Raw genomic sequence first — 13,577 nt, forward strand, 5'->3', positions numbered from 1 at the left:
TGTGTGTGTGTGTTCACTACTCTGTGTGTGTGTGTGTGTGTGTGTGTTCACTACTCAGTGTGTGTGTGTGTGTTCACTACTCACTGCTCTGTGTGTGTGTTCGTGTGTGTTCACTACTCCACAAAAAGGAGTTAATTAAGCCCACATCTAGCGATCCCAATGCTCCAAAGAGTAATTAAACATCTAAAAGTATCTTTATTTGTATGTTTTCTGAGAGGAGTACCTTTTCTTCACTCGCTGCCTCTCATCCGAAGCATACGCCTAAAGACGGCGCTCTATCCTGATACACACATATATTTAGCCTACTGTAAATCTGTGTATTAAGATATAATTTTTGATATGTTTTTGCTAGTGGGTGCTGGACACTATAGTTCATTTATGTAAGTGAGGGTTAGGGTCAACTGGCAAATCATACCCAAACATTCTTCATACAGTGGACTACCAGTAAAACTGATACAAATTTGGGACCAAAGATTATTCAGACCGAGTCTGGGGGAAAACAGTTTAGGTTTGCATGAAGCTGTTAGAAAGCATATGAGGATTTCCTAGAAGCAAGGATAAAATAACGTGTAACAAAGCACACTAAAATAAGTTTAATCTTAGCATATCCAAACACTCGCTCACTCTGTGGTTAATTGTGGTGTGTGTGTGTGTGTGTGTGTGTGAGTGTGTGTGTGTTCACTACTCACTGCTGTGTGTGTGTGTGTGTGTGTTCACTACTCCACAAAAAGGAGTTAATTAAGCCCACATCTAGCGATCCCAATGCTCCAAAGAGTAATTAAACATCTAAAAGTATCTTTATTTGTATGTTTTCTGAGAGGAGTACCTTTTCTTCACTCGCTGCCTCTCATCCGAAGCATACGCCTAAAGACGGCGCTCTATCCTGATACACACATATATTTAGCCTACTGTAAATCTGTGTATTAAGATATAATTTTTGATATGTTTTTGCTAGTGGGTGCTGGACACTATAGTTCATTTATGTAAGTGAGGGTTAGGGTCAACTGGCAAATCATACCCAAACATTCTTCATACAGTGGACTACCAGTAAAACTGATACAAATTTGGGACCAAAGATTATTCAGACCGAGTCTGGGGGAAAACAGTTTAGGTTTGCATGAAGCTGTTAGAAAGCATATGAGGATTTCCTAGAAGCAAGGATAAAATAACGTGTAACAAAGCACACTAAAATAAGTTTAATCTTAGCATATCCAAACACTCGCTCACTCTGTGGTTAATAGATTATATGCACTAGAATTTTATTAAATAGTACGTGGAGACACGTTTTTAATGAAAATATTCATATTAATCAAGGATTGGACTTTTAATGCACCTTATTTCGAAATATGTGCTTTCATATGTCCTTCAGTTATGATTATTTCATTTATTCTCTATACTATTTATTACTAATGTCTCATTTCAGTTTGGCTCTAGTTTTGCATTTATTCCAGTTTACAAGGTAATGTTAATGTAGCGTGGATTAAAGCTCATACACAGTAAATCCTTTTCACTGAACGTGTTAAAACTAAGTTTGAAAAGTTGTCGGGAGCGTGTTGTGGCGACGCTGAAGGCGTCCGTTTATAGCCTAAGTTCAGCTTTTAAGTTCTGATGCTTTTATTTTGGCTTCAAAATTATTTATGGACTTTTACAAAACATTTAAAATTCATAATGTACTATATAAAGAATATACATATCAATATATACTCGAGTAAATCTGTAGTTTATCAGGTGTTTTTCTTTGGAAAACTTGACTACATTCCAAAGCATAACGTCGTACTTTTTACTGCACTACATTTCATAAATAAGTGTTTGTTTTTTTACCTTTAATACTTAAAAACATTAGAAATGTAGTACTTTCTTGTACTCCAGTAAATCTTTCAATTACTTTTACTTGAGTAAAAGAAAGTACTACATTTCTAATGTAATTAAGTATTAAATTCAATTCAATATGAAATGCAGTGCAGTAAAAAGTGCAATGCTTTGGAGTGTTGTGAAGTAAAGTTTTCTAAAGAAAAGCACTCTGATAAAGCACACACAGACAGTATCTTTAAAAGCAGAGTAAAAACACTTCACTTCCGTCCGCCTCTGAATATAACTAATGTATATTATAGGGCTGCACGATTAATGTGAATGTGATCATCAAGCGCATTTAGTCAGTAAAGCTGGTTCTGTAATCAGCAGGAGATCATCATCACCTGCTTTCAGATGGAGCAGCATTTACTACACAGAGCCGTAGCTCACGGACAAGCTACGCAAAAAAAAAATAAATAAAATAAAAATTCAGACGACTTTATTGCGCGATTCTGAAATTGAAGAAATCGTTGGTGATAATGACGGCTGTTTGCATAGCTTCTCAGTGAGCTACGCCTCTGTGTAGTAAATGCTGCTCCATCTGAAAGCAGGTGAAAATACCACATTTAATAACATGTTTTTACTCCAAACTCACTTCATAACGTCAGTCGAGTGTTTGAAGTAAATCCTTCTGTGAGATGATGTGGCTTCTTACACAGAATAAGACACGCGACATATTTCATAGTATTTAAGCAGTGATAAAGGCATTGCATTATAAATATACTTTATTTTAATGAAAATTATAATAATAAGCACTCAGATAAACCGTATATTGCCGTAGTCGTGTGTTTATTAGTCACGCTGAATCAATGAAAGCAGTTGAATCTGGTTTATTCAGCCGCAGCGATAGCCATTTTCTGGGTTTCTTCTGCGAGGCGTATTTGGAGTTTCTCTGGCCTTCGGATGGAGATTTACTGCTGATCACAGAACCGTGCTTCACTGAAAGATACGCACGACAATCACAGCTAATATCTGGACATTTCTTTACGACAGAAAAGCTACGGTCACTGTCATTTCTTGAATATGTGGACATTAAACATGCAAACTCAGAGCGAGGGCTTGAACGTTTATTTTGAAATCGTGATGAGCAGTTAGCATATTTAAAGATATTGATGCATTCTCATGAGTTGGCAAAGGCTCGTGAATGATTTACATCACAAATCTGATGCAAGGCCTCACAGGTTCCCAGATGAACATTATATACTCAAACCAAACTCACAGCATCTGCGGCGATATAGCTCGAGTCGCTAACAGTTTGTGCCGAGCGACACGAACACAACACACATGCATGTAAATAATTACAATGCATGTTTCATTGAATCGTAGCCTTTGTGAATTAACAACAGCGTTATGCTTTATAACTTCTAAATGGGATTAATTTATCGTGCAGTCTCAGAAAATTGTCTAATAATGCGTTTCATAAGTTCTCGTGTGTGGGATTTACAATCGAGGATTTTTCAACATTTAGAGAAGAACACAACTTTCTTGTCAAGTTAGTTTAAATGAGATGACACACTGTGGTACAGCATCCGGGTAGAAAGCTTCTCCGGGGATATAACTCAGCAGCCAGAGCTTACCTCTCTGTGTTCAGACGCCATGATGGTCAACACGTGTCTCTGTCAACTATTTAAAGCCAATTTCAGAAGAACCGGAAGTTACGTCACCTAATGATGGGAGCAACGAACCTTTTCGAAGCTTCGAATCAATTGAACCAAGTTGCTTCACAAAACGATTCAGTGATTCGAAGCGCTGGAAACAGCACTAGTGCCGCCTGCTGGTCAGAAGCGTGTCAACGCAACACAAACTCAGCTAAAACATGCATACAAACTGCTTTTACAAACACATTGCACATGTTTTATTGAAAGTAGAATACATTAAATGCAATACAAATACTAAAATACTATTAAATATGAAGTGTCTGTATATATGTGGTTTTCAAAATAGTTTATATTAATTTGCAGGGTTTTGTTGTTTGTGTTTTATGGACAGCTTCTATTATAGACATATGTTTTGTTTTCCAAGCTGCTGTTTTATCAAATATGAAGAAATTAATTTGTAGCTTATTTAAACAATTTGACACTTACAATTAAAAAAAAGATTAAAATGGAAAAAAAACAGATTTTAAGATTTAATATGTCGCTACATTAAAATTTATTTAAAAAATGAAATCACTCATCAATAGAAAAAACTGATTTATGCCTATTTTGAGTCGACTTGATTATTGCAGTGCATTTTTACTGTCCTTATGCAAAAAACAAACAAACAATACACAACTGAGAGACTTGTTTAGAATTATTTATTGGTTTTGTTTTTATGCATTTAAAGTTTAACATCATTATAAAGTGGGTCTCAGCTTTAATCTGTTATATTAACTATGATATTTTACCTGATGGTTTTTGTAATGCTTTTTTAATGTAAAGCAGTATGAGCTCCATTCCTTGTATGAAAAGTGCTATAGAAATAAAGTTATTATTAGGCTATTATTATTCTGTAAATTCTCTTTACTGTATTCTCAGTGGTTCTTGTTACTGAAATACAAGATTCTTATTTTAATCAGATATCATTAAAGTCAGCACACCACCACAATACTGCTACGATGTAGAAATAGTTTACCAATTAAATCATGTCCCATTGTTTGTAATAATGAGAATTTAGGCAAATGTCCTGTCCAGAAAATAATGTCATGTTCTTAGCAGGATTTTACATTTAATTCTAACACACTTTAGACTGAAATACTGCAGTTAATGTGATTTCCAAATCATTAACACAACTCTGTGCTGCTCGTCTACATTATACTTTACTCTGCAATTCCTTTACGATCAGCACACAAGTTTAAATGTTTTACAAACAGCTTTATCTATACATATCGTCACTCCAAATCACTTTATTCTATAGGTTTGAAGAAAGTCAGTCAAAATCACTCCAGAAATCAAAGTGCATTCATTTACACCATGTCCCATTTTTAAACACTCAATCTTTCTTTTATAGAAGTGACCTGATTATTACTCTATTAATACAATCACAGTACTGAGCAGTGGATCAGGGTCACAGATTTTTATAGTAGGCCGATTACAGAGAGCAAAAACTGTTTGAATAAAAGATAGGCATACACACAGAATCAGTTTAAAACAGCATTTTATCTTTGTAGACGCCAAAAACAATACTAAAACCAGTGGAAATTAAACGTGCTTGCGGCAATGATAATACTCAAATATATCAGAAGCCCAGCTTTGCTAGTGATGGAGAAATTAATCAGTTACAAACTCTGAAGCAATTGCTTCACAAAACGAGTCCGTGAAGCACTGGAAACACCACACGCTGTAGAAAAACAGCTTTTACAAACAAATCCAAATGTGTTATTGGGAGTGTAATCTACTAAATCCAATTAACTAATCATTTAATTCCATTACACATGAAGGGTCCATATATGTGCTTTTTATTGGCATGTGAAATTGTAGCACAAATAAGTGCTTTTAACAAGTTATCACCTGAATATATTAATAACAGTTGAGACTGAAGATGAATAAATGCATGAAATAAAACACAGATGTGATGAAGAGCAAGTTCCAGTGGAATCTCTTCACAATCCTCTGAAGCATTCAGTCCATCATTCTGGTGATCGAGCAGCAGTTTCTCTGCAGATGAGGATTGAGATGCATCTGAAATACACTGAGTTTGGAGTTACAGTGGCTCTCTTCCACTAGTTTGTGTAAAAACAGCCGTTCACGAAGGACAAAAGTACCAAGGCCTTCCCAATGTTAAAAGGAAAAGTGAGAGTCAGAAGAGAACTTTGTTTTTTGGGTGACTGGGAAGGTTTATGCATAATCCCCAAGTAATAATTCAAACAACCTGACATGGATTATAAACGCAATATCTGTTACTTTGTGGAGAAGAGCAGAGATGAATCTTCAGATGAACGGAGCGCACTCATATGTGACCAATAAACTAAAAAGGAGAAAATAACGTTTGTTTGGAAACCAGTTACAGTTTTAAAGATGGATTTGTACTTTTATTTTAGAATGAAATTTTACATTAGGAGTGTATGGACCGTCTGTAGCTTAAAAAAAAAAAAAAAGGAACAAACACAGAACTGGAATAAAAAGCAGATAGAGAGCAATGAACCAAAGACAAGAGACACCAGCAGGAGAACAGAACAAGACCATGATCATCAGCAATGACAAAATAAAGACAACTGAACTGAAAACATGAACAAATCTAGACCGATGTGACACTTATGAACATGCAGAAAAGAAAAGCCCACAAACACACACACAACAAATGAACAAGTGTGGCAGCTTTCCAATTCTCCCTCAGCGTGGCAAGTTCCTGATAACGTGGCAATATCCAATTCTGTAGAACAAGCAATCATGAAATAAAATCAAACTCATAAATGCTGAAGGCAGATGTGGTGTAGAAATGACTGCACTGTAATGATAGCTGAATTAAAGAGTCACTGACAGAATGGTCACAGAAAGTCAAAGAACAAATTAAATTGCATTCATCAGTGGGATCTGGAAACACAAACAGAACTAGAATTATTCAAAGCTAGTCGTTGAAGAATGATTACAGCAAACTCACAGAAACAGCAGCCGTCCAGAGAAACTCCAGTTCATCACTTCTTCTGTCGTTCTTCAGCGTTTCTTCTTCTTTTATGCATTTACTGGCGAGAGGCAAGTTAACTAATAACTAAAGGAATAAAACTAAACCTCAGATTTGTTCCTGTAACTCTCGGGTGTGCCAGGAAGCAAAAAAAGGGAATCTGCACATTTGAAGATTTTCATATAAAAGTGACAACAAAATGCAAAAGTGTACTAACACGAAAAAAAAATTCAGCAAACATTTCAGACCATCTTGCACAATCTTCAAGCTTTAAACCTTATAAATCACCTGCATATATACGTGGTGCAAGACACTAATTGGAGACACCAGATAATTGACACAATTAAAGGAAAGCTGATTGATTAATTATACTCTAAGTGAATGATATGTAAATCATGGATGGAGTAAGCAACAAACATCAAAAGTGGGATGAAAAAAGACGTTCATTAAAGACAAGAGACTTAAAGTCACATTGTATCCAAAAGCGTGTTCAGTTTGAACCTGACGCAGCGTAATGATCTTTATTGACTGTTAGAAGATCTATAGACTGACTTCTGTTTACAGACAGTGATCATTAATGAGAGAATGAAGGTGAACAGAAGATGAACATACAGTACATGTTACGTCACTATATTAATAAAGGTGACTTGACTTACTGCACCTTTAATAACACAGTTTGGTAAAGACACACGACACAATCGGCTCACTTCAACACACACAGAGTCAGGATCAGACAGAAATCCTGATTCAGTGACTTCAAGACAAGATACCATAAGATTAGATCATTAGATTTAGAGCAATGAATTTAGGAAAAGTCCTAACGCTTACACATACTAAAAAATACTGATACAAAAAGAAATGTTTTATTCTGTTAAGATATGTTTAGATGTTACCCTAGAAAACAGACACGCAGATGTTTATGATTAAGAGAGATCTTTAGTCTTCTCAAGATTCTTCAGTCTTCAGACTCCCAGCGTGTCTTCAGTCAGCTGAGATCCCAGCAGGAGGTTCCCGTCACACACACACTGAGACAGACCGCCCGCTGAAACACACACACACACACACACACAATCACCACTGAATAAGGACATGTACAGCAAGCACTGAATGAATGAATGAGCGTCGGCTCACGTTTCTGAGAGCGGATCCATGACGCCGCCTTCATGGCCACAAACTGCCACTCCACCTGCTGATCGAGTTTATACGAGTATAACCAGATGAGAGCGAGGACGGTGGCCCACACTGACCCGTCCACCTGAAACACACACAACACACGTCATACACACACACACACACACACACACACACACAGAGAGAGAGAGACAATCATGACCTACCTGAGGATATGACATCACATAATAGTAATAATCTTTATTTTCTATAGCGCCTTTAATGTTACATCTCAAAGCACTTTACATACACAAGTAAAACAATAAAATAACCCATGTGTGACCTTGGAGCACAAAACCAGTCATAAGGGTCAATTTTGTGAAACTGACATTTATACATCATCTGAGAGCTGATAAGCTTTCCATTGATGTATGGTTTGTCAGGACAGAACAATATTTGGCTGAGATACAACTATTTGAAAATCTGGAATCTGAGGGTGCAAAAAAATCTAAATATTGAGAAAATCATCTTTAAAGTTGTTCAAATGAAGTTCTTAGCAATGCATATTACTAATCAAACATTAAGTTTTGATATATTTACGGTAGGACATTTACAAAATATCTTCATGGAACATGATCTTTACTTAATATCCTAATGATTTTTGGCATAAAAGAGAAATGTATAATTGTGACCCATACAATGTATTGTTGGCTATTGCTACAAATATCCCCCAGCGACTCAACACTGCTTTTGTGCTGCAGGGACACATATAAACATTAAAATAAGCAAGAAGAGAAGAAATGCATTCAGACATTAAAAAATAAAATGATATATAATTAATATAAAAATCTAAGTAAATCTACCCTAAAGAAATGAGTTTTATGGCAAGATTTAAAAATGCAAAAAGAGATTTTGCTGGCCTTAACTCAATAGGTAAAGAGTTCTATAGTTTTGGAGCTAGTGAAGAAAAAGCCCCATCTCCCATCGATCTTAAACATGTTGAGGGAACAGTTAACAGACCAGTTTCAGATGAGTGAAGATCACGCATTAGTGTATTTAGGGAGTTTAAAGCTCTGACAAATATCGCGGTGCCAAACCATGCAGACTGCAAAGCCTTAAATAAGCACCAGAATTTTAAAATCAGCCCTAAAACTAACAGCAAGCCGATGCAATGACTCCAAGAGAGGAGTGATATGATCTCTAATCCTAGTTCAAGTTAGGATTCTAGCAGCCAAATTTTGTTTAGGGTAGCATTTGAAACCCCGGCTAACAAAGCATTGCAATAGTCAATAATACAGGAGAATACAACAGTGTTAATCAACTTCTCAGCACTGGATTTGTCCCACCTGTGCTGGTCTGTGATTGGTCACCTCGTCCTCCGTCTTCCCAAACACACCAGCCAGCGCTGCGTTTAGCTCCCAGCATCCCACTGCCTTCTGAAGAGAGACCAGCTGGAGCAAAGGGTCCTTCTGGAGCTCGGGTTCGGCTGAAACACACGCATGGATCAGGCAGAAGGAAGCAGCATGATTTCTGTTATGATTGACAGTAAAGCAGATCAGTGCAGACAGGATTCGTTTTCAGGGCTATAAACGGATCCTAGTTAAGCCTGTTTCTCAATGTTCTGAAACAGAGAGAGTTTCGCCATTTCTGAAGCTTTGACCTCAGCACCTGAAGCAGACAGACCAGCGGTGATGACGACGATGACATCACCATCCAAACGCAGTGATGATGTCATCACACACAGTTCAGCGCCGTTACATGACCAAAAATCAGATGGGATGGAAATCCAGCACCGTAACTGTTACATAATAATATGACGTCCACATCTGATCAGAGTAATGTGTTCTGAATGTGAGCCGGATGTGTTGATTTACCCTGATGTGACGCAGAAGCAGATGCAACCATCATGCTGCATTCTGTAGATTGGAAGAAGACATGATTAGACGCTGATTTAAGAGCATTTGCTAAAAAACAAGCATTCAAAGAGTGACAATTAGACACTGAGAAAAGAACAAGACACGTTAGTGACGTGCGTGTTGGCTGCTTACTTCTAATACACGGTTCAGTGTCAACATGCATTGCTATTAATACAGAGAGAAACTGATGAGAGCACATTCAGATATGGAGAAAAAGACAATTAGATAAAAATACACATTCAAAAAAGAACAAGACAAGTTGAGTGGCACTGCCTTTTGTCTCTGCATAGCTCCGTCCTATAGAGCAAAATTCCTTGATAACCACCCTTCCTAAAAATACACAGAGAAAAACACATAAGAATAACAGACACTTTTAAAACACTCATCTGTCAAAATCACAAACTAAATCAAAACCCTCACACCAAACAACACACACACGGCTCAAATCCATCTCAAGAGCTCCAAAAACGGTCAAGTTGGTTGCATTCTTACTTCTATTTTTCAGTAATTAGCTCTATGTATTGGTACTGAAAAACCATCCGTTATTAGTTTTTATATTTTACTTGGTTTATCCACAGAGGGCATCTTTGTGTCACATCTTCATTATATGAACATATACAGAAATCTCAATATTTCTGTAAATTCTCTCAATATTAAAAACCAATCTTCACCAGGTTGAAGAAGTTCTTGTTCCTTAGACCAGGGATGGAGCTACGTCCTTTGGCCTCCCTGCTGCACAACTGCTGTTTCTTTTGTTCTTGAAAAGAATTGCATTTATTTAGACGCAGAACCGTCTCTTTACGACCACAACAAAATGGGGTCTTTTCAGACGCGCTCTCCGACTTCTCCTCAGCATCAGGCGTGAGATAAACAAGTGTGGAAAACGTACAAATGGAAAATGAACCATACAAGTGTGAATGCGCAATTTCTTCTTCTTCGAAATGCATCTATCTTTGTGCGAATCATTCGTGATCCAGCTTCATCTACAGAAGATGTGAGTGTAAGGTTTAGTAATGAATCTCTGCAATTAGCAAGTGTCACGATGAACAAAGCAAACAGTCCCTCAGAGAGTGGCTCGGAAGAGAGGGGAGGGGTCAGCAGAGCTCATTTGCATTTAAAGCGACATGCAACAAAACGGCTTGCTGTAGACAGAGCTGTTTTTGACAGGGTAAAAACTGTGTAGTTTTACACTACGATTGAGAAATTTTAACCAAACTATGTTACAGACTTTTCATTAAGACCCTAAAGAATCATATCAACTTGTGGAAAATGGGCATCCGGTGACCCCCGTAAGATGGAAATAAGATTAAGACCTTCGATCACGTCATGATCTATTCTGTTGTGCAGCGCTCAAAATTGTGGACAACATAAGCCAGTTCCACCGTAAAACAGCCTCTGAATCGTGAAACTCAGATGAGCGCAGCACTGAATTGTTTTTTTTCATGAATTTAAATGTGTGCAGCCTTCCGTTTGAGAGGCACCCATAGATAAGCTTTGTTGAACTGAAAAAGGACCTGACTCTGGATTCCCAACGCCTCAGAATCCATTCTTTTTGGAATTGATTCCCAGCCCTAGTCTTATTCAAATAGCTAGCTATCTATGTAGAAACTGGCTCGCTGGATGACACAGTTTCAGACTCAGATGTACTCTTGCTGTGACACAATCACAGAAACTGTGGTTAAACCAGGTAAAATAACAACTGCATCACCAATACAAAGAGATCATCAATCCAAAGAAATTAGGAAAATGATCAAACACCCTCGATTGGACCACTTGAGCTGGACTGACCCACATAAAAGGTTTAAAAGGAAAGAACAATGTATATTATTTCTTACGGCTCATTTTCGCAGAGGCACCATACGCTACATACCGTTGCCTCAAACCTAATGAAGAATAGAATTCCACATGTTTAGGACGTCAGCACACCAATATTACACTATTATGTGACTGGAAAACTGCTTATGAAACCCCACTTCTACACAGAAGTTTAGAGTTTATCTGGTGCAGGTGTGTTTGATTGGGACTGGAGGACAGTCCTGCTCTAAACACACACAGAATCGGTGAACTTACGCTCTGTTAGCACTCTCCTCTGCAGCAGCGGCCCTTTCATTGTCTGTCTGCTGTCTTTATTAACGCCGATGAAGGCCGTGTGAACGCTGCTCACTCCGGCCTGAACGCTGAGCGCCACGATCCTGCTCCTGATGTTCTCCACACCTGCAGCTCCTCCGGCTCGATCCTGCAGCTCCAGAGAGCGGATCACAGACCGGGCCGCCAGCCGGTGGATCGTCAGCCTGCAGCAAACACAAGCCTGTGATAAAGACTGGCTGATCGAGTGGCACTAATGTGAACGCAGGACTTCTGATCACACTCTCATTTGAATTGTCTCATGTCACATCTATAATTGTCCTATTTTGCAAGTTGCTCCAAACAATGGTATAAACATAATTCAGTGTAAATAGTGATAATCGTAATTAATCATCGCAATTACAATTTCAAGAGAATAATCGACAATTATGATTTTTGTCATAATCATGCAGCACTAAAATGACTGCCAGTAAAGGCTGGCTCACACTAAAAGATGTTTACAGTCTTATCAGATTTTCACAATGTAAGAGACCACAAACGTGACAATTGTTTCTATAGTGTGTATTAATGTCCATGCATCACCTCTGCTCTGTTAGTTTCATATGTTATAAACTAGTTTGTTTGCACAGCATTTGTCTTAAACCGTTAACCCAATTTTGCCCTGTGTGATGTCTGTATATTGTACTTTTATAGTATTTGCTGCCACGTTTATGCAATTTATTTCACTGCTTGCGCACATTTGTGTCTTTGTGTATGTGAGTGTGTGTGTGTGTGTGTGTGTGCGCATGTGTGTCTTTGTGTGTGTGAGTGTGTGTGTGTGTGTGTGTGTGTTACCCTGTGTCTTCCGCTGGTTTAAGAGTAAACTGGAGCTGGTTAGTCACTGGTTGATCTTTCAGCCTGTATTTCACTGTTACAGCTCCTTCTGTCTCTAACAGCTGAGAGAAAATCAGTGTCAGGATGAGAAAAACACCTCTCCGATGTTCAGAACGAGTGTTTCGTGATTAAAGCATTAGCTCACTTCCAGAATAAAAATTTCCTGACAATGTACTCACCCCCATGTCAAAGATGTTCACGTCTTTCTTTCTATAGTCAAAAAGAAATTAAGGTTTTTGAGGAAAACAATCCAGGATTTTTCTCCATAAAGTGGACTTCAATGGTGTCCACGGATTAAAGGTTAAAAATGCTGTTTTAATGCAGCTTCAGAGAGCTTGACACGATCCCAGCCGATGGGGATAAGGGTCTTATCTAGCGAAACCATCGTCTAATTTTATAAATAAAAATGATATACTTTTTAAACACAGATGCTCATCTTTCACTAGCTCTGCTTGTGCATGTGCATCTTCACACATTACGTAATCACATTGGAAACATCACGTGTGGTTTGCTCTTCATCTTTGTGCGTCAGTTCAAATAGGAAGCGTAGGGTGAAAACTCCATCTGTTTTTCTCCTCCAACTTCAAAATCGTCCAACATCGTTGTTTTAAATTTTTTTTTGTAAAGGGCATTTGACTTTCTTTGCACGTTCGCTCTGTAAACACTGGGTCGGTACTTCCACCAACATCACATGTGCATTATGATGTAATGCGTGAGGTCGAGCTAGTACAAGACGAGAATTTGTGTTTAACAAGTATATAATGTTTTTGTTTTTTTTAGAAAATGACCGATGGTTTCGCTAGATAAGACCCTTATTCCCTGGCTGGGATCGTGTAGAGCTCTTTGAAGCTGCATTAAAACTGCATTTTTAACCTTTAATCCGTTGGACACCATTGAAGTCCACTATATGGAGAAAAATCCTGGAATGTTTCCTCAACAACTTTAATTTCTTTTCGACTGAAGAAAGAAAGACATGAACATCTTGGATGACATGGGGGTGTGTAAATTAACAGGAATTTTTTATTCTGGAAGTGAACTACTCCTGTAATACATTTGGCTGTACCTGTCGGGGGTGATCCGTGTAACAGGGCTGACTGTAGATGTGTTTCAGCGGCCGTAGGATCTCTGTGCCGCCCATATCTG

General features: G+C 37.9%; 1 protein-coding gene across 1 annotated transcript in view; it reads right to left on the reverse strand.

The window, feature by feature from the left end:
- Positions 1-5,832: 5,832 nt before the first annotated feature.
- Positions 5,833-13,577, reverse strand: part of LOC107573240 (von Willebrand factor A domain-containing protein 5A-like) — a 26,319-nt gene continuing 18,574 nt past the window's right edge. Inside the window, exons 10-19 of the mRNA XM_016259678.1 lie at positions 12,396-12,496; positions 11,547-11,767; positions 11,312-11,359; positions 9,750-9,806; positions 9,609-9,641; positions 9,435-9,524; positions 8,907-9,046; positions 7,582-7,705; positions 6,430-7,492; positions 5,833-6,201 (exon numbers count right to left, since the gene is read on the reverse strand). Coding sequence (XP_016115164.1) covers positions 7,413-7,492; positions 7,582-7,705; positions 8,907-9,046; positions 9,435-9,524; positions 9,609-9,641; positions 9,750-9,806; positions 11,312-11,359; positions 11,547-11,767; positions 12,396-12,496 — 894 coding nt within the window. The 3' untranslated portion in view covers positions 5,833-6,201; positions 6,430-7,412. The remainder of the gene's footprint in view (positions 6,202-6,429; positions 7,493-7,581; positions 7,706-8,906; positions 9,047-9,434; positions 9,525-9,608; positions 9,642-9,749; positions 9,807-11,311; positions 11,360-11,546; positions 11,768-12,395; positions 12,497-13,577) is intronic.

This window comes from Sinocyclocheilus grahami, unplaced genomic scaffold (genome assembly GCF_001515645.1).
Source record: "Sinocyclocheilus grahami isolate Dianchi unplaced genomic scaffold, SAMN03320097.WGS_v1.1 scaffold1902.1, whole genome shotgun sequence".
Classification (NCBI taxonomy): domain Eukaryota; kingdom Metazoa; phylum Chordata; class Actinopteri; order Cypriniformes; family Cyprinidae; genus Sinocyclocheilus; species Sinocyclocheilus grahami.